Consider the following 20737-nt stretch of genomic DNA (forward strand, 5'->3'; position numbering starts at 1 on the left):
CCAGTGCTAAAAGCTGTTCCAAGTGGATTGAGTAACAATAAGCTCCTCTGAGATAAACAAAAAGATGCACTGATCACTGCAATGCAAGAAATAAAATAAGCATCGCTCTCTATCTCATTCCTCTTTTCCTGCATGTCTCTCTCTCTCTCTCTCTCTGTGTGTGTGTGTGTGTGTGTGTGTCTGTGTTAAACAGCTGTTTGACCATCTGTCTAAAATGGAAGCGACTCTGTACCAGACCAATTTAATCATAAATACTTGCCAAACTAGGCTAGCATATGACATAAAAACAAGCTTATCTGACCTGAACTGAGTTGGCGTTCATTTCCTCTCTCTCCCTCTATTTTTTTTTTTTTTTTTTCAGTTGACAACATCATGTAAGCCAACTGTTAGTCATTACCCCTCAAATTGAGAATTGAAAATATGCCTAATGGAAACGCGTCACTTTCGCAAAAACGCCCATATATCGCAAAAAAAGTTTTTACGCTCGCATGAGGTGGTTTTTCAGGCAATGCGAAAAAGGAATAAGTCGCAAAACTGCAATGGAAAGGTTTTTTTTTTCCGCATTTGCAGGTCACATGGCGTATGTAAAAAGTAACATGATCATTCTTCAATGTACTATAACCTCCAAGAAACATTTAATACTTGGCCTCTCTCCAGTATAAGGGTTTCCCCTACCATTAATGCTTAGACAATTAACACTGCACACGTCTGCGGTTCAGTGTGACTCTGATACAGCCACTGGAGCTGAAAGCGGCCACTCTAGTAGTCAATGCTTGTTTATTCCAACCGCGCCACGCACGTTTCTGAAGCGGCTCTCTGTGCTGCTTCTGTAAAGATACACGCATACGCCTCCTTTGAATAAATATAGCCACAATCCCACCAAATTCCGTTGCCATGACTTATCGCGAGAGGAAACGCCGTCAATACTTTTTTTTTTATCGACATTTATAAAATATCGCACAAGTTTTGCGCAAAACTGTAATGGAAACGCGCCTAATGACTAACATTTCCAACTTTACTTTTAGGCATTATATTTATAAAAAAGTTAAAAGTTAATTAACCGAGACATAATGTCTGCTATTATTTAAACAGCATCAAAATCCTTTTTAAAGTTGCGTGTACTGTAACATCACAAATGACCCACTGGCAATCAATCATGCGTTTTTATGAGTGTTGTCATCATGAATGTCTGAATGCAGCAATAGTTGGAGCTACGCGCTTTGCTTGCTGAGAGGGCGCGTGCATGACTCATCAAAAAACTTAAAGACTTATAAAGGGAGCGTGGCGAGATCTTCTGTGCATTGCATTTCAGGAGCAGCTCACGCATTGTCCGAAACACTCAGCCTTCACTACCCACTCTATTCTACACGAGTAAGTACCTTATGCACATTTAAGTACGTGTGATTGTTCCTTAGATCTGCGTTATGTTGGATGTATTGCTTGCAAACAGTTGCATTGCTCTGCGGTAACAAATGATTCACGGCGTCGTTGAACTCAACAGTGTGTCTGAAGATATTCCTAGAGCTTAAAGGGATACTCCACCACAAAATGAAAATTTTGTCATTAATCACTTAAACCCATTTCGTTCCAAACCCGTGAAAGCTTCGTTTATCTGCTAAACACAGTTTAAGATATGTTGGATGAAAACCGGAAGGCTTGAGACTGTCCCATAGACTGCCAAGTAAATAACACTGTCAAGGTCCAGGAAAGTATGAAAAGCATCGTCAGAATAGTCCATCTGCCATCAGTGATTCAACCATAATGTTATGAAGCGACAAGAATACTTTTTGTACACAAAGAAAACAAAAACAATGACTTTATTCAACAATTCCTCTCCTCTTTGTCTCTCCAAATCAGCGTAGTGCCATTTTGACAAATCTGAGCAGTACGCAGGCGGCGTACGCTCTTTTAAACATGCCATCTGCGTACTGCTCAGAATTGCCAAAATGGCGCTATGCTGATTGTGGCGAAATTGAGAGGGAATTGTGTTGAAAATAAAGTTCGTTGTTTTTGTTTTCTTGAACTACTGATGGACTATTCTTTCATACCATAACACTATTCTTTAACAACCTATCACAGATGGAGTATTCTGACGATGCTTTTCATACTTTCCTGGACCTTGACACTGTTACTTACTTGGCAGTCTATGGGACAGTCTCAAGCCTTCCGGTTTTCATCCAACATATCTTAAACTGTGTTTAGCAGATAAACGAAGCTTTCACGGGTTTGGAACGACTTGGGTGTAAGTGATTAATGACAAAATTTTCATTTTGCGGTGGAGTATCACTTTAAACTTGTATTACTTAATGTGCAGCTATAAAGTCCATTCAATGCACGCATATCTAAACCGAACGACATAAGTTTTAACACTGCAATATGCGTTATTCTTATTTCTTATGTTTTGCATGACCTTCCATGACTATTTTGGAGTACATCACTATGTTATGTACTGCAAATGCCAGTGCATTCAGAAAAAGACATGGGCGGTCTAGAGGGAGTGAATGAAGAACTTCACTAGTACGCAATCTAGTAATGCGTGCAAATCTGTCTTTACAATCGCTGCAATACATTCCCCCTGATTACTTCCTCTTTTGAGTGTTCTGCAGTTCCTCTCTTAAAGGTTTTCCTGTTTAACTCAGTTTTTTTTGTTTGTTTGTTTGTTTTGCAGTGGCTCCCTACACCCTGACATACTTTCCAATCAAAGGTTTGTATGAAAGGCTGATTCTGTAATCTTGTCACGTGATGCGTGTCTAACTGCTCAGAAAAGTCTGGAAAAGTTTTCTTGAAATTGTTCCGTTGAGGCAGTATTATGCAATGGATCTGCAAACAAAATAAGTGCAAGTTGCATGCAATAAGAGCCATAATGCAACTATTAAAAAAATTATATTTAAGTAATTGGTTGAATTTGCGTGCAACTTTAATAAGATTTGATTTGACATATTTGCATAATTTATAATAAAGCTTTCTGGCTAACATGCATTCTAAGAACGTTTTGCTAACGTTCTTAATAGAGTGGGGGAATTATGACGTCACTATGACGTTGGCTGTTAGCATGACACTGGTTTCCTCTACAAAAAGCCTATAGGATTTTTCCATAGGTTTTTGGATTATCGCAAAAAATAAGCTCTGTGTTCCACTATAATTCATGAAACTTACACGTTTTGTCCATCAAGATAATCTTTACAAAGTAATAAAACTTTGATGAATTTTGAAGCCGAAATAAAAGCACCAGAACTTAAAAGCTAAACTTAGGCTATAAACGAACTACAGCACCACGGTCGCTCGACTTCAGCGTCACCACCACCACGCTTCCCACAACTTTTTCAAACTTATTTTTAACATGTTCAGTGAAAAGGATTTACTCTACATATGAATTTTGATCCACGCTACATGAAACTGAACATAAACTGAAATATATACAAAACTAGAGCCAAAGTAAAACTGAAATGAGACATTAATAATAAATAGTGAATAAATGAAACAATCATAACTAAAGGACATATGAAAGCACGTGTTTCTGTACATTTCGAAATAAGGTGCATTAAAAGTCAATAAATCCTTAATTAATATGAACATTTGAATTAAAAACGTGTCTCCATGAACTATTCAATAAAATTCTATTGCATTTAATCGATTAAATAACAGCAGAGTGAGGGAGTTTTTGGATATGGTCTGATTAAACTTATTTTAGTGAATAAAGTACCACATTTCGGCTTTGTTAGGGTGGGTAAGTTACACAAAATGTTGTTTTATCCTTGCTTCTACAAAATCCTCAATCTATATGCTTTCTTACAGCTTCATGTGGCCGTAAACATTTAAATTAAACATGGTTTTACAAACCGAGTCTCCACATCAGTAGGAAAGCGATAAAACGAGTATCTTCCATCTGAAGCCTTCGTCGACCAACAATATAAAATGCGGGAAACTATTAATTTGTTATTCTACTATTAATTGTATTACAAATTATACTATGCCTGGAAAATACTGTAAATGGAACCGGAAGTGCTAAAATGCTAACTCTCAAAGTGACATCATAGTTCCCACGGAATGTATGGAGCCCCTAAAGGGACATGGTGTTTGTAAAAAATCAGAGTGAGTGAAAACATTTGGGGTGGGATGAAAAAATATTTTTTAGATTTTTTGCATTCTCTCGCTAAACCTGTTGAGTTCAGAAAAAACACTTCCTGTTTACTTTACAGATTGTAGTGGTTCATACAGCTCGCACATTCACAATGGAGTGGTTCTTAGTTTTATTTTTAACTTGGACGAAATAGTGCATGCTTATCAAGGCATGATTTTGGGACATTCTAAAACGCTTAATGTAAAGCACTTGATGACTAAATTCAGTACACAGCTTATTAACAAAGCATACAGACAAGCAATAGCCCAGAATATGAACGTAACCTGGTAAGATGCACTTTAAGCGTATCCCTCATAGAGAGAAAATACTTAATTAATGGACTAAGACAGTGGTATAAAAAGGCAGAATTCGGTATACAGTTTATTAATAAATTAATTATACATGAAAGCAGGTAAGCTCTGAAGTACAGAAGTGTTTTCCTCCCATAAAGAAAATGCGGCTAGACCAAATGTGCTATAGAAATTATTAAAAATATATTCTGTGTACATGCAAGCAGATGAGCCCATATGATCTTAATTACATAAGCGTTTTCTTCCCCATAGAAAACCGCGCTTAACGTGGCTTAATATAAGAGGACAGTGATATAAAAAGCCCAAATTTAATATTTTATTAAAAATATACTACAGGCAGTCAACGCAGTAATCCATTAAGCCAGTGGTTCTCAAACCTTTTACAGAGGTGTACCCCCTAGGGCAGACCACAGTCACACCTTTTCCGTTAAAGGACAATATTTGCCCCTTTAAATCGATTTACAGGTGCATTTTTTTTTACTGTTATAGAGGCCAACTTTTTCTAGCCTTATTATTTGTATGTCATGTTTTATGTCATTCTTGACATTCCATTAAGTGTATTAAAAATATAAAAAAAAAAAAAAAAAAATATCAAAAAAAAAAGATACACTTATATATAAAAACTAAAATCGCCAGTAGGTGGCGGCAAGTTACTGTCTATCCCAAATGTGCTGAATCTGCTGATGTAATTACAACCACTAAGTGATGGAGAAGGGGAGGGGGATGCCAGAGGAGAGCTGAGCTAAAAAAAAACAAAAAAAATATCGCCAGCAGATTTACCAAGCTGTCATTCAAACGGTATATATACAAATTAAAAATAAATGTAGAACACGCCTAAGATTGATATAGGCTACAGCAGTCAGCTTAATTAAATAGCACAACAGAATTGTTGGAATTTACATCTTTTATTGGAAAAAAAAAAATTGGGGTGGGTGTAAACTTTTTTTTTTTCATGGTTATACAAATGTTAAGGGATGTTTTAAATTATTATTTTATTTAATTATAATATAGCTATATTTACTAACAACTAACAAAAGTTAAGGAAAGTTGCCATTTTATAATTTACCAAATATTATATGTACATTTGAATGTTTTTTTGAACATTCAGAAACAAGTATTAACATTAGTTATGAACACAAACTTTAGATAAACATCCAACTAAAATTTTTCGTTCCATGAACCATGTATAAATATGTTTTTGTGCTAATGTTTTGAGTGTGTTATTAAAGACCAGATAACTTTGAACAAATGTTCTGGTAACGTTAACGGAAGAATGTTTGTTCATAACTTCGAGAGAACGTTAACCAAAGTCCTGAAAACATTCCTAGTTATCTTCTATTATCTCTGTTATTTTAGTAAAGCCATGCACAATAACATCTCTGTTCAGAGAATACAAAGTGAAATATTCTTCGCTCCACTGCTAATCTTTGGCAGCCTGCATGTTCTCTCAAGCCAGCCAGCTCTTGGTTGTCCAATCAAAATGTGACAATTTTCTGAAGACATTTGCCCTAGATTGGGAGGAATGGCAGTGAATCTCAGCCCACACACACTGAAAAAACAATTCCTTTGTTGGCTATAACCTGAGTGTTTTGCAGACATGTCTTTACACTTAAGAGGATTGTAGAAAGCTGTTGACTCTGCGTCATGTGCATCTCACAGGCAGATGTGGTGCCTTGAAGATGATTCTGGCAGACAATGAGCAGCAGTTGAAGGAGAAACTGGTGACCAAAGAGGAGTGGATGAAGAGTGATACGAAAGGCAGCTATGTGAGTTACAGAACCCCCCCCCCCCTTTTTTTTCAGTTTTTTTATTATTATTTTTAATCACAAATAATCTATGCATGGTTTAATGAAGTTTAAGCTGTATTCCTTCCCTTACATGTTGTTGTGTTTTTTTGTTGTTGTTTTTTTTAGCTCTTTGGACAGTTGCCTAAATTTGAAGATGGTGACCTGGTCCTGTATCAGTCCAATGCCATTTTAAGGCATATAGGTCGCAAACATGGTAACAATCACCATTTTAATGCATTTAAATAAAATCAAGCATACTTAGTTTGGTTTGTAATGACCACTTGCTCCATGAAATCCTAATATAGGGCCCAATGTAAGCCCCCCCCCCCAGTTTAATAATTTGGACGTACATTTTCACTATTAATGAATTCAAATATTAATATACAGTATTTCTATATTTTTGTATTAAAAAAACTATGCAGTTTTATAATTTACATATTAAATATTTCTTTCTGCGATGACTGGATGTCATTCACTGAATTAAACATGCAATGTAATGTGGTCATGTGGCAACAGTTGCATAATACATACTTCCTTTTTAACAATACAGAACTGCCTTTTACACTGGTCTTTTACAGGTGCATATGGAAAAAACGACTGTGAGGCTTCTCTTATTGACATGATGAACGATGCAGTTGAAGATCTTCGCATGAAATACATCAAACTGATCTACCAGGAATATGTAAGCACTGATGTGACTGTAAATCTAGTCTGAGTATGATAAGTAATTAATTAGTTAAAGTTTAGTCATATATTTAATATATAAATTCATTCCGGTTTCTGTTTTTTACATTTAATTATTTATTATTTATTTATTTCATTTAATTATTTATTTATTTCATTTACTTATTTTTTTTTATGAATTAAAAAACAAAGGAAAGTAATATAATACACTTTATACTATATATTATTTAATGCAATTTATAAAATATTATTTATCAAACATTTAATGTTTTATATATAACAAACATTCAGACACTGGAAAAAATGGTCGCCCTTTAGAGCCATTTGAGGGTAAATATCATGTGATATTACCCAAGACAATAGCTCATTATTTTCTATTTTTATTGTGTCCCTATCTGTAGGAGACTGGTAAGGAAGCGTACTGCAAAGATCTGCCCAACCACCTCAAACCATTTGAATCTATTCTGTCCAAAAGCAAATCTGGATTCTTAGTTGGTGATCAGGTGAGAAATCCAGCACAAACACCAGAAGGGTAACGGATGTAATATAGTACAAGCTTAATTCTGACTGTCACCCGTATTTCTAATCTCCTCACAGATCTCATTTGCGGACTACAACCTGTTCGACCTTCTTCTGAATAATAAAGTCCTTTGCTCTACCTTTCTGGACTCCTTCCCAACTCTCAAGAGCTATGTGGATAAGATTGCTGCCCGTCCCAAAATCAAAGCCCTCCTGGAGTGTGAAAACTTCAAGAAGCTTCCCATCAATGGCAATGGCAAGCAGTAATTCAGTAGAACATTCACTTGCTGCATTCCCTTACAGACAGTGGCACTTGCTGTTAAAAGACCTTAACTGGTGCTCTGTGGTTAGCAAAACATCTCAGGTCTTTGTATGAATATCTGTTTTGTATGTTTAACTGTTTTTGATAGTTTTTATTAACCGAAATCCATGTATCAGTTATTATGAATAATAATAATAAAAAAATTAAACATGCAGAATGGTTTCAGTGCTGCTTTAAAGAACAACTTTGCACCACCTATATATAAAACATGTTTATATTGCATTAATAAAATAACAACTTCTGTTTTTAATCATTTTGAAGTTATTTTAATTAAAATATTAAAAATATTTAAGATTGCAATATATATATTCTGATATATAGTATTAAATATATTTATGTATACTTTAATAAATTATGATCTGTGTACTAATGTATAATTTATATATGTAGGTGTGTGTGTGTGTGTGTGTGTAGGGAAATGAATAATAAAAGTAAATAAAAAAATTAAGTAAATAATGAAAATAAAAGTGAAAAACAACGAATTATTTTTAATATAACATTTAATAAAAAAACAAATATCCGTGCATGCATGCATACACATGTTTCCAGCATTATTTCTGCCTAGTCCTGTCCTGTTTCTGTACTGCTGTAAAGACTTTGACAGGCTTTTATTTTGAAAGCGTTCTAGATCAGGCGCGTCTCTGCCTTCACACATCTGTCAGCTTCAACAGCCATCTGCACAGTTAGCCAGGTGCAGTTTAAACAATGTCTTCTGTTGAAGAAATTTCCTACTCCGTGGCGGAGAATTTGGAGGAGGACGGAGTAGAAGAGGAGAACACTGTCGAGGAGGTGGAGATGGAATATGAGGAGCCTGTTAAAGGAGGCTATATCTTCTACAGGTGAGTTTAGCAGCTAGCTTAGCATAATAACTGAAAGAGTGTGTGTGCGGCTAATCACTTAAGTAAGAGATGTTTAGTTATTCTCCTCAGCATTATGTGGGGCATCAGCTTTTAATAACGTTTTAGATGTGAATAAAGATCCTCTAGAATAACGACTTTAGTGTAATCCTTTATTAATAATCTAGTCAATAATCGCTACAGATGTGTTTAGATGTTAGCGCTCTGAGTGAATCACGTGAGCTGAATCAATACGTCAGAATGATTCATTTGAACTGGATTGAACAAGATGTAAACAACCTGTGTAATCCAGCAGAGCTGAACTAAAGGAGTATTTTTCATCCCGAATTTAACACTAGACTAGATGTTTTCTTATGCCAGTATTCCTGGGCTAAAGGAGTCTTTTAAATCCTGATCAGGACTGTAAAAGTCTGTTTAATCTTGAGTTACCAGGTCTAATCATACAGTAGGTGTTTTCTGAGGGTAATTTTTCTTCATTGATTCATTGACCCATTCATTCAAAGTAGTTGAGACACACAAAATGATTCCAGAAAATTAAGCCTAAAGACATATGTTCAAGGCTGTTATAGATTCTGTCACCCGTTTTCTGGTTGATTCAAATGAACTGAGAATTAAGAGATTCATATGAACCATTTTCTTTATTGATTCATTCTGCTGACTGGTTGGTTTAATGCTGACACTCTGTGATACGTGTCACCTCGAGTGATATCACATTCAAGAGATGCATATGAACTAAATCACTTTTTTGAGCACTAGAAATCTGGCTATATTAGTTTATAAGAGGTTCCTTTCATGAAGTCTTGGTGAAATGACTGAGCCATTTAATGTTCACTGTCTTTTAATGTGCTTGTTTTTCTATTTTAGGGACAGAAAAGAGTGGGCTGATCTAGAACCCGTGCCTCAAGATGATGGACCAAACCCTGTCGTTAAAATAGCTTATTCAGAGAAGTGTAAGTGTCTTTTGTTTATTCAATCAGAACATTAATTTCTCATTTTTTTCATATTTCATACTTTTCTCCTCACATGAATAATCCCAACTCATATCCATCGCTCTGTTTTATGCTCATTTATCTTAAGAAATCATGCAGTCAATGGGATAATGTTCAGTCTGCCATAATTATCACAAAATAAACAATTTCAGTGCAATACAAGACCCAATCATGCTGTTAGGGTTTGTTTACTTACTGTATATTATCAGCTGTTCGTTTGTTGAACGTGTTTGTCTTTTCATCTGCAGTTACAGATGTGTTTGACATGTTCAGAGCGCTCCTGAAGAACGACGAGAAGAGTGAGAGAGCGTTTGCATTGACTGCTGAAGCCATCGAACTCAATGCTGCAAATTACACAGTGTGGTGAGATAGATAGCGGATAATTAAATGAACATCTAAATGTGAATATCTTCTTAGGTTCCAGAGCATATTAATGCAGCACTACTATTCAAAATGTTGGGTTTGGTAAGAATATTCAGCATCGTTACTCTAGTCTTCAGTGTCATGTTTCTTCAGAAATCATTCTAATATGGTGATTTTCTGCTTGTTTATTATTTTTATCAATGTGATTCCTTTTTCTAGAATTCCTAGAAAAATAGAACATCATTTATTTGAAACAGGAAACTTTTGTAACATTATAAATGTCTTTACTGTCACCTTTGATCAGCTTTAATGCATCATTGCTGAATAAACATTAATTTCTTGAATGTTAATGTGCATAACACATACACTAAGTCTGCAGTGGCTACAGATTTAAACATCAGCAAGCCTTCTGGTTGCTTTGGTCTGCAAAAAGCTACAAAGTCAGTGCAAGTCACTTGCATCCTACATTAAAGTGAGGTGTTTAATGTCTGTAGGCACTACAGGAGAGTTTTACTGCAGGAAGAGATGAAGTATATCACTGCCATCATAGAGGATCAGCCTAAGAACTACCAAGTCTGGTAAGTCCACCTCAACCTATTGGTACAAATTTGAAGTTTGATGAATAAAAGTGAATGAATAAATTCATGATTTTTCAAAATGATTTAAAAAAATGAAGCCATTTTTAGAGTTTTTCATCAGTTTTGCTGTAGGTTCAAATTCTCTCGTATTTTACTAGCACACTATAAAAAATGATTTTTCAAAATGATTTAAAAAAATTAAGCCATTTTTAGAGTACATTTTAGTAAACCAGTCCCTCTTGGTTATTATTATTAAACAACTTGTGCAAATATACAGGCATCACAGGCGGATGGTGGTGGAGTGGCTGAAGGACCCGACTGAAGAACTGCAGTTTGTATCAGAAACTCTTAGTCAAGATGCCAAGAACTACCATGCATGGCAGCACAGACAGTGGGTCATCCAGGTACAGATCCAAGTCTAGTGTGGTGTGTAACGGTTTGCTGATCTGCATGTGTGTTCATGGTCTGTCTCTGTGTGTCCCAGGAGTATAAGCTGTGGGATGGAGAACTGGAGTATGTGGAGGAATTGTTAGAGGAGGACGTGAGGAATAACTCCGCTTGGAATCAGAGACACTTTGTGATTAGTCACACCAGCGGATACTCCGACCCTGCCATCCTCGACAGAGAAGTGCAGTGAGTCTCATTCGTTACCAAATCATAGCTTTTTTTGCTCAAAGATAAATTGTATAACTCCATGTGATCCTTTGTAGTTTTGCAAAGCTGAAATACTTAATACTGGCCTTGAATGAATTCTTTGTTTTTACTTGCATATCATATTTCTCAGGCTTTTGAAGTTATGCTTTATGCATTTGAGGGTGATTATTCAATAACTGCATCCAAATTTTTATTCACACAGTTTAGATTTTTCTCATAATTCTAAGGAAAAAAAGTCAGAATTGTAAGATATAAACTAAGAATTGCAAGATATAAAATAAAAAAATCTTAATTTTTCACAATACCAAGTTTACATCTCATAATTCTGATTTTTTACTCTGAATTTACATTTACATTCCTTTTTTTTCTGCCATGGAGTAAAAATAAAAAAAATCACAATTATAAACATCACAATTATTTCACAATTCTGACTTTTTTCCTCAGAATTGCAAGTTTATATTGCACTGAATTTATACTGATTAATTGAAAGAAAAAGTCAGAATTGTGAAATGTAATCTCAGAATTGCGAGAGAAAAGAATTTTGAGATAAGTAGCAACTAATTTATGGAAATGTCTAGTTCTAGTGTAATGTCTAGTTCTATAATAGTGCAAAGTTCTATAACATTAACAAAAATGTATTACCTATAAAATGATTAACATATTAGAGTCAAAGTGATGTGCATATGTATCACCTAAAGATGCTTATATGAAGAGCATGCTAGTGTGGTTGCTTATTGCAACATGTGAATGTTTATCTGGTTCCACCTGCTTTTAAAGAAACAGTTTCTGTAGAATTTACACATTAAGACTATTATTTGTTACTTGATAAGCAAATATGGCCAAATAAAACCATTCAGTGCCTCTCTTTCCCTTTTTCTCTTTCTCGTCTTTCTCTTTTTAGGTACACCCTGAAACAAATCAAGAAAGCTCCTCACAACGAGAGCGCTTGGAATTATTTAAAAGGGTGAGTGTTGCAAACAGATATAAACAGCCTGTGAAGTCATCCAGTCAACCAGCAGATGGCAGATTCTCACCATTAACAGACGTAGATGTATTGCATAAAAACACAGTTTTTACTGAAGAGCCAGAATGAATGTTTATGACTATATATTGGCAAAAACATAACATGGATCATTAACAGGGTTTGCCAAGGTATGCATCACTATTATTGTTGCTTATACTTGGAAATAAATATAAATATGTGTAGTATTTGCATGCATTTAAACATTGTGTGTATATTGTGATTTGTCTCAAAGCATCTGTTCTGTGGCTCAGGATCCTGCAGGATGGTGGGCTCTCCTCGTATCCTGGACTGCTGGAACAGGTGACGGAGCTTCAGGACACATGTAGTTCTCCATATCTCACCGCCTTCCTGGTCGACCTCTACGAAGATGCTCTGGAGACCAATAACTCCAGCTACGACCAGCAAGAAACACTCAACAAGGCTTTGGAGGTGAGCTGTGAGTTTGCATAAAGAGAAAACAGTAGCCATGTTTACATGAAGATCGTTTTCAGATTAAGATAAATATTGTTTGGCTGAAAAGGAAAATTTGCTGAATGTTTACTCACTCTCAGACCATCTAAGATGTAGATGAGTTTGTTTCTTCTTCAGAACAGATTTGGAGAAATTTAGCATTACATCACTTGAGCAAATGTTCAGCAAATTATCATTTTTGGATTAAATATTCCTGTACGTTTTTTTTTTTTTTTTTTTTTTTTTTTTCAGAAAAAGATACAAGTAAACTATGCACACTTTTTCTCTGCTACTCACCTGTATACAGTCATATGACAGTTGTGTTAGTAGTATGACCAAATACTGATATTAATCTGCATGTAAACATAGTCAGTTTTGTGTGAATAACTGCTATAAATAGCTGCCTTTAAGGTAAAAAAAACAGTATTTATTGAGATTTAAATCATTAATTGATCACCAAAGCATATTAATGAAGCAGAACTGCTGTAGTAAAACTTCTCAAAACTTACATAATGTGCCCATGTGCAACATTACTGTAAGAAGTGAACTCAGTTATGAGCATTTATTATGGGTAACATTATCAAATGCTGTTTTTTTTTTTTTTTTTTTTTTATCGTATTTCATTAGCCCGTATCACATGTAAAGTGTTCTCATAAAGAATATGTGGTTTAATTCTTTGGTGTAGTGATTATGTTTCATCTCTTTTAGCATGTAGGTTCACTCACAGATATCTATATTTCATAGAATCTGCTGAATATTTCACAGTTTGGTGGTTTGTACAAAAATAGACATCATCCACATCCAGTTATTAAGGTAATTAGAGATTTTGGAATTCTGTCTTTAGCTGAAAGCGCTTGTCTTTAAATATTAACTCAACACAACTTTAATAGATGTTAATTAATAATTAATCCATACCAATAAATAAAATTAATATAAAATGGAACATGGCTGCCTCTGCACGTCAAAGAGCTTAGCATAAAGGAAGGAAATCGGGACAGAGAAAGTATTATTCGCCTCTTGAGTATTTCTCCGTGACAGGCTTTGTGTTTTCCTCCACAAACGTGCGGATGTTGTGTCTGTGTTGAGGTTAATGAGATTTCTTTGCTGTGGGATTCTCATCCTGTGCCACATTGATGATGATGGAGTTCTGTTTTGAAATTGAGGCCATGTGTATGTGTTAAAAAAACGCTTCAACCTTTCAGCTGTAGTCAGACTCGCCTGCATATGAGATGAGGAATATGAAAGCTGTCAGAGGAAAAGTGTCCATGGATATGAAATTAATAGTTTTGTGCCAAGACAAAAAAAGAAAGCTTATAGTAATGTGGGGTGAATGGTATTCAGCGAGTTGCACGGTTCTAGACCTGATTGTAATCTCTAAGGACGTTTTCACAGCTGGTTTGGAGTGTTTGTTTCATAACCGGGTGCTGTTTCCCATCTTAGTTTGGCTTATTTAGGCATATATAAACATGACAGTCTCACCAAAACAATCTGAGACCGATGAACCAAACTGTATCATAATTCATAATGGGAAATGCCTTATGTAAAAAGCAGAAGTGTCTGATTATATGATTAGTTATCACAAATAAAAAAAAAAAAAACTTTTTATCCTAAAGTACTGTGTAATTGCTGTTCTCCAAAAAAGGTGCAATTATGAAGACTTGATTCCCACTATAATATTTATAGGTATGTACATGCACACATAATTGGTTTCCTGCGCGTGTATGTATAACCAAAAAGAAAATTCAGTTTAAGTCTGTTTCAGAAATCTACACATCTGAAAATGCTCTGAATTTGATTCTTGAACCAACTTTATTTTGTAAGTTTCAGTACAGAATCTATAGTAAAGTTCTCACAGTTGTAGAGAAATGGAATTTACATAATTCTAGAGTGTTTCTGTAGAATTGGACATTGTAGCTCTCACATGGTGAAAATCGTTTATTATAACCCTCAAATGGTTCTTGAATGTTTCTAAGGGCTTCTACAGTAAAACTCCACCCAAAAATAATAATGTTATAACATAAAATAATGATCATATGATCTGATGGGTTCTACAATTGAATGCTCACATCAGTTATATAATAATTCTAAAAGATATTTGATGATATAATGATGATTTTTTTTTTTTTAAATGTAACCCTCATATGTTTCTGAGGGCTTGTAATATGGAACCCTCACATGGTTCTAGAAAAAAATGTCTTCCTTAGTATTAGTTTTTGCAATACAAATAACTAAACATACATAAATTAAGATACAATTACTTTAGATACAGATGTACAATGTCTTGGAAAATTAAACACCATGAAGTGAGTTTATGCGTTATGAGTTTATTTGTTCTTCTTTTAATTATAAACTCACTTCATTTTGATCAGTTTGTACTTTTGTAATTTTGCTTCTCAAGTAAAGATATCTTGATTTAAGAATCTTTAGATATTTGCAATGGAAAATAACAAAAATACTGATGAAGAACATCTCTTTTTTTGAAGTGTGGGCAGTGAAAATTATTTCTATATTGTAGTGGATGTGAACAGAGCTATTCAAGCCTTGTACTGCTGTGTTCTTTTGTAAAATTAATTTAAAAAGTAATGGAGATTTGTTGTATTTTCAAACTTTGAAGTGTTACTAATGTAACTCATTTAGAGTCTGTTCTCTTGACATTTATATTAAGAAATCCTATTCGTTTTGTGTTCCCTTTTATTTATTCCCTAAATTGTATTTTCTTTGTTTAAAAAGTCTTACATTTTCCTTCATTAAATCTTTTTAAGGGGTGCTACTGTGGAAACATCACAGTTCTGTAACATTTCTAATGATTTCTTCAGTGGCTCACAACAGTTCTAGAATGGTTCTTCTCCGTAACTTCACATGGCTCCAGAATATTTCTAAGGATTTCTACAGTGGAAGCCTCACAATGGTTCTAGAAAGGATCTGAGAGATTCTACTTTGGAAAACTCTTACAATTCTAAAACGGTTCTCAAGGGTTCTACTGTGGAAGCCTTACAATTGATCTATCGGTAAGCCCTGTTCCTCCCTCGGACAAACAAAAGGAGCTGCTCACTGTCTTACAGTGACAGCTGTCAGTGTGAAAACCTTGTCCCACAATGTTTTTGAACTATTTTGGAGACAGAAGGACCACCATTCAAGTGGGAATTAAATATGCCTTGGAGGGATATATAAAAGATTTTAAAATAAATATTGAGGGTATCAATTTGGAAGCGAGGGTTTACAAATCACAGTGCAAGCGGGAGATGCCTCATGTTACAGTGCTGTACCAAATTCTGCACCCTACCAGATTCTGCATCCCCTAGTATTGGTAGGTTTAGGAGTATTAACAGTAGAAATCTTATTGTAGTCTTCAAATCTGGGTGTTGTCGTACGTTTTAAAATCACTTACAGAGGAAGTTTGGTCCCATCAGGCTAACTTTTCTTTTTCTTTTGTTTTCACTCAGAATCTTCTAATCATAGGTGTATTGTTGACGTTAAATCTAGACCCTGAATATAAGACGACTGCGTTTTTTCAGATGTATTTCCAAGAAAACATTGTCTTATATTCGGGTCAATGCGGTAATTTACATTTAACCATTTTAATATGGAGAGGCACTGAAATGTTTGTTTTTGACCAACACTGTACAAGACGTTAGAACAGTTTGCTATTTATGTTTGTACATTGCATAAACTCACTAGTTTTAACGTTAGCTAGTTTTAGGCAGAAATACCTTGCTGAAGCACAAGATAACATTAATGTACTACTTGAGCAGATGAAAATTCTAACTTAATGACAAGCAGAAAATGAAAGTTTTTTTTTTCTTCATTGGGATTAGGGTTGAATGCTTACAGACAATTTGCTCTGTTTTCTTTGGGTTTTGGAAATACAATAAAATAAATTCCATTGCCCATCCTCTCAGGATACCTGGAATCAGTGTTACAAGTACCACAGGCACATCAGTTTTCCATTTTTATAGCATCAAACCCATGAAGGCTTCAGATCTTCCAATGATTCTCTATGGCACTGAAACCTAAAGATGTCCGAGTTCCGCTCCCCGTGCAACTGATACTCAACTGCCTTTGGCTCATCTGCGTTCGAGGGGAGGGGCTTACCGATAGGCCAATTCTAGAAAGGATTCTGCTCCTGTTTATCCCATGCTTCTAGAGAATTCCTCAGCAGGTCGAGCTGGAGAACTCAGACCGCTGACCTTTCAGTAAGGCTGTGAAGTGCAGAATATTGATGAGCGTAACCAGCAGATTTCTTTTCATAAGGTCTGAACTGGCTTTTACTGCTGCTCAGAGGGAGCCGGCCGTCTCACTGCTGTACGCAGGTGCTCTTTACATGGGAAAATGTCAGAGCTGCATTTAGACTTCCACTCTGAAATATGTACAGTGTTCAGTCAATGTCTTGGAGTTTACCATACATTTCTTTTTCTTTTCTTTTTTTTGGTTCTTGTCAGAATGCATTTCCATTTCTCCCCTCCGTAACATCTCTGCTATCTCCATCAATAAAAAGAGCCCTGATTGTTCTCACTCTTTCACACCTCTTTGTATTTTTTAGCTTTGTAAGCTCCTGGCCGAGGAAAAGGACACCATTAGAAGGGAATACTGGAATTACGTGTCCCGTTCTCTGCAGAAGACGTATGGCTCAGGAGACCCTGTTTCCTCCTCCTCTGACCCACCACCTCCTCCCTCGTCCCAGCAGCCCGACATGGAGGCCAGTGACCCTTGAGGAGAAACACAAGCCTGGACACATGCTTAGACAGAGAAATTCTGAGACATGATAGACTCTTTATCTTTGTATGAGTGCTTGTGTGTGCAGGCTTTAACAGCAGCGCTTGTAAGTCAGAACGGTGTCAAACTCCAAGTAGCCATATGCTTAAACATGCTCAGAAGGAACTGTACAGTGAATGAAATGGACTGTGGGAGTTTGGCAGTTAATCATACCACTCAAACTTATGTTTTAGTTTTCAGAAGTTAAAAGTGTCATTTATCAGAACGAATACGTTGCCAACATGCTTCAGGTGTAGTCAGAAACTTTTCTTGCCAAAGCATCTTCTGGTCTGTGTTACCAAACTCTGCTCAGACTGTCACTGTACACGCTTTTTTGTATGTTCAGAAATAATGATGGATAATGCTAAAGCTGATTGACTTTATTTCTTTTGTCTTACATTTCCTGGTTGAAATAGGATCTGAAAGTGACTCGTTACTAGAAGACTGTTTTTAAGAGTTGTCTAAAGTGTTTGATTTATAGGCAGGTTTCAGATTTCAATGCAATTTTTAGCAGGATACTTAACCAATATTATACTTAATCTTTTGGTTTTTATCACTTTGTTTTATTCTGTGAAAGAAAACGGCCTCCACAGCTCATTGCTTTGCTGTCAGGACAGTACAGGTATGAGAAAGTCTGTCTTTTATAGCTTCCAGTGAAGGATAATTCTACTTCGTTAACTTAAGCTACTGTTTGCTATTATGAGTCATTTTTTTGTTACTAAGCACAGGCTGTATTTACTCTGACTTCAGCAGACATCTGTGGGCAAAGACTGGGGTCAAAGCAGTACAGCTTCCCTAAAGTACAAGGGGGTAATGATCCTCGTTCAAGGGCACTCATCTGATGAAGAGCCCTGTGGCAGGATCTGAAGTGTTTATGGTGCAGAGCCCTGGCAATGAGACCTTCCTGCTGTAGCATTAGAACATTACAGTATTAAGCACATCAGAGAAAGAGAACAAAGTCAGAATTGCAATTTGCGTCAGAGTTAAAGTCCAAACAGCTGATTAAAAAAGGAAGCATTATTATTGATAATGGACTCAGTTTAAAGTTAAAATGCCTCAATGATGAATTTGTTTCAGCCAAAATATTTTCACATCAAATTCAGAAAAGAAAAGAAAAGAGCAATCAAGTCGGCTTGTGTAAGTGAATGTGCTTAGACCAAAGGCTCTGGAGCTTAATTGAGATACACTATAGTGTGAGAAAAGAGGATTGTTATCTCATTTCCAGATGCAGACAGGCTGCAGACATCGACCGTACACAAGAAGAAAACAATGCCTTCCAAATCACGCAGAGAGAGCCCAGGACGGGAGCTCACAGAAAGGTAACTTTCCTTTGAACTTTGCTGCATCTCCACTCAGGCAAACTTGAAAGGAATGAGGTTTAGATGCAGCTGGATGATTTTTGGTGTTCGACAAGATGTCAGAGGCAAGTGACGGTGATGGCTATTACCCCCGTGACAGTGACTGACTTGTGGGTTACTGGTAGATTTGGCCCCTGGGACTGTCTGATCTTAAAGTGTATGTTGTTGTTTCCTTTTCTGTTCTGTTTTATTTCCTTTTTCAGGCCTTTGATCACATCAGAACAGTCTTTTTAAATAAACTATGAGTTCATTCTTTTCCTGGTTTCTTTTATGGCTGTGGTCTGTATGGAATATAAGCATTTTGCTATATATATATATATATATATAATTTTTTTTGTAATTTTTTTTTTGATCTGATTTTTTTTGTTTTTGTTACACTTCCAGCCATTTAGTATAGTGTGTGAAACTGTATGCAACAACAAACTTTTCAAACATTTGTATGCTGCTTTGTTGTCATTTGACCTTATTACTTTGCATGTTTAGGATAGCTATAAAGTAGCTATAAAGCTAACTTCAACAGCAAGGTTATTTTTAAAGTTGTTTGATACTCAATTGACCTGAAAGAGAAAGTTGGTGAAATGGACTAAAAATGCAACATATCACTATCAGTTTGGCGCACTAGAAAGAGCAAGTCAGGTTGGGAGCATTGCGTTGTGGAAGCTATTCTGAAACTGCTTGCTAAGCTACAAGCTCATCTGTTAATATTTATCATCCAAGCGACTGTTTTGAATACGTAGTTAGCTACAAAAAATAGCTATCCAGTGAAATACTATAGTCTGAGTCAAGCCAAACCAATTCACTTGAATTGATCAGACTAGGCCTAGACCCAGCATAAGAGAAACAAAGGATCGTTTCGGTGAGTCTGTTTTGTTATACTCTTATTTGAGATGTTTAAAATAAAGTCGACATTGCGATTTGTTGGGAAGACAAGCGTGTAATTGTAAAAGAATGGTGAAAATATTGTCACACGATGCAAGTTAACTTAGTGGTGTCGCTCTATTTATTTAGTTACTTCTCAAAGGTGCAGACACGTTAATGAGATTTTGGCAAAATTTTGCGGACAAAAATGTACAAAATAGACCTTACTCAGGGTAGCACCATATTTAATTTCTGACAGAAATGTGAGGATAGAAGTACAGTTTATACTGTTGTTTAACAGCATATCCATTGTTCAGCTGTCAAAACATATTTCTGACAATAAATAAACAAATTAGATCATAGCAAGTGTAACTGCACCTTTTCACCTAAAAATGAAAATTGTCATCATACTCACCCTCAAGTTCTTGTAAACCTAGGTTTTATGAGTTTATTTCTTCTGTTAAACATAAAAGAAGCTGTAGAATGTGCATAACCAAACAGTTGATGGTCCCCATTGACTTCCATTGTATGAAAAAAAAAAAAAAAAAAAAAAACGAAGTCAGTGGGGACCAGGGTTACTTACTGTACCAAGATTACAGTGCCCTTGTAGGTTATAGGCCTAGATTTTTAGTATTCCATCCATACTTATTTTCAAAAGAATAGTATGCAGGCAGCATGTCATTTAAACACACCCCATGGCTTTTGTAGTTAAAGGGATACTCCACCCCAAAATTGAGTTAAACCTGGGATACTCCCCTAGACCCATGTAAATAACAGTGAAATTTTGTCATTAATCACTTACCCCCATGTCGTTCCAAAAAACATAAAAGCAAAAGTGTTCCCGTCGCTTCATATAACCCAGATTGCACGTCTGATGGCAGATGATGTATTCTGAAGATGATCGCTTGCAAAAAGTGTTCCCGTCGCTTCATATAACCCAGATTGCACGTCTGATGGCAGATGATGTATTCTGAAGATGACTTTCATATCTTTTATGGACCTTGACACTGTTATTTACTTGGCAGTCTATGGGACAGTCTCAAGCCTCCAGGTTTTCATCCAAAAAATCTTAAATTGTGTTCCGAAGACGAACGGAGCTTTTATGGGTTTG

The 20737-nt window shown here is 35.7% G+C and overlaps 2 protein-coding genes across 2 annotated transcripts; both read left to right on the forward strand.

Moving 5' to 3' along the window:
• Positions 1 to 1214: 1214 nt before the first annotated feature.
• LOC109090485 (glutathione S-transferase P-like) lies at positions 1215 to 7897 on the forward strand. The gene is made up of 7 exons (XM_019104299.2): positions 1215 to 1371; positions 2669 to 2704; positions 6091 to 6197; positions 6345 to 6432; positions 6797 to 6900; positions 7304 to 7405; positions 7500 to 7897. Coding segments are annotated over exons 1-7 (627 nt in total). The 5' UTR covers positions 1215 to 1370; the 3' UTR covers positions 7689 to 7897.
• A 468-nt stretch (positions 7898 to 8365) lies between these two features.
• fnta (farnesyltransferase, CAAX box, alpha) lies at positions 8366 to 19023 on the forward strand. Its single transcript, XM_019104297.2, has 9 exons — positions 8366 to 8582; positions 9465 to 9550; positions 9838 to 9952; positions 10447 to 10530; positions 10808 to 10934; positions 11015 to 11163; positions 12086 to 12148; positions 12460 to 12637; positions 17199 to 19023. Exons 1-9 carry the CDS (start codon positions 8449 to 8451, stop codon positions 17367 to 17369), a joined length of 1107 nt encoding a protein of 368 aa, XP_018959842.2. The 5' UTR covers positions 8366 to 8448; the 3' UTR covers positions 17370 to 19023.
• Positions 19024 to 20737: the final 1714 nt, after the last annotated feature.

This window comes from Cyprinus carpio, chromosome B14 (assembly GCF_018340385.1).
Source record: "Cyprinus carpio isolate SPL01 chromosome B14, ASM1834038v1, whole genome shotgun sequence".
NCBI lineage: Eukaryota > Metazoa > Chordata > Actinopteri > Cypriniformes > Cyprinidae > Cyprinus > Cyprinus carpio.

Bases quoted from the DNA above. Each gene is read 5' to 3' on its own strand.
- fnta (XM_019104297.2), top strand. From the start codon at position 8,449: ATGTCTTCTGTTGAAGAAATTTCCTACTCCGTGGCGGAGAATTTGGAG. The intron at 10,935-11,014 runs GTACAGATCCAA...TGTGTGTCCCAG, and splicing joins ACAGACAGTGGGTCATCCAG to GAGTATAAGCTGTGGGATGG. The intron at 12,149-12,459 runs GTGAGTGTTGCA...TCTGTGGCTCAG, and splicing joins GCTTGGAATTATTTAAAAGG to GATCCTGCAGGATGGTGGGC.
- LOC109090485 (XM_019104299.2), top strand. The intron at 2,705-6,090 runs GTTTGTATGAAA...TGCATCTCACAG, and splicing joins GACATACTTTCCAATCAAAG to GCAGATGTGGTGCCTTGAAG. The intron at 6,433-6,796 runs GTAACAATCACC...GGTCTTTTACAG, and splicing joins GCATATAGGTCGCAAACATG to GTGCATATGGAAAAAACGAC.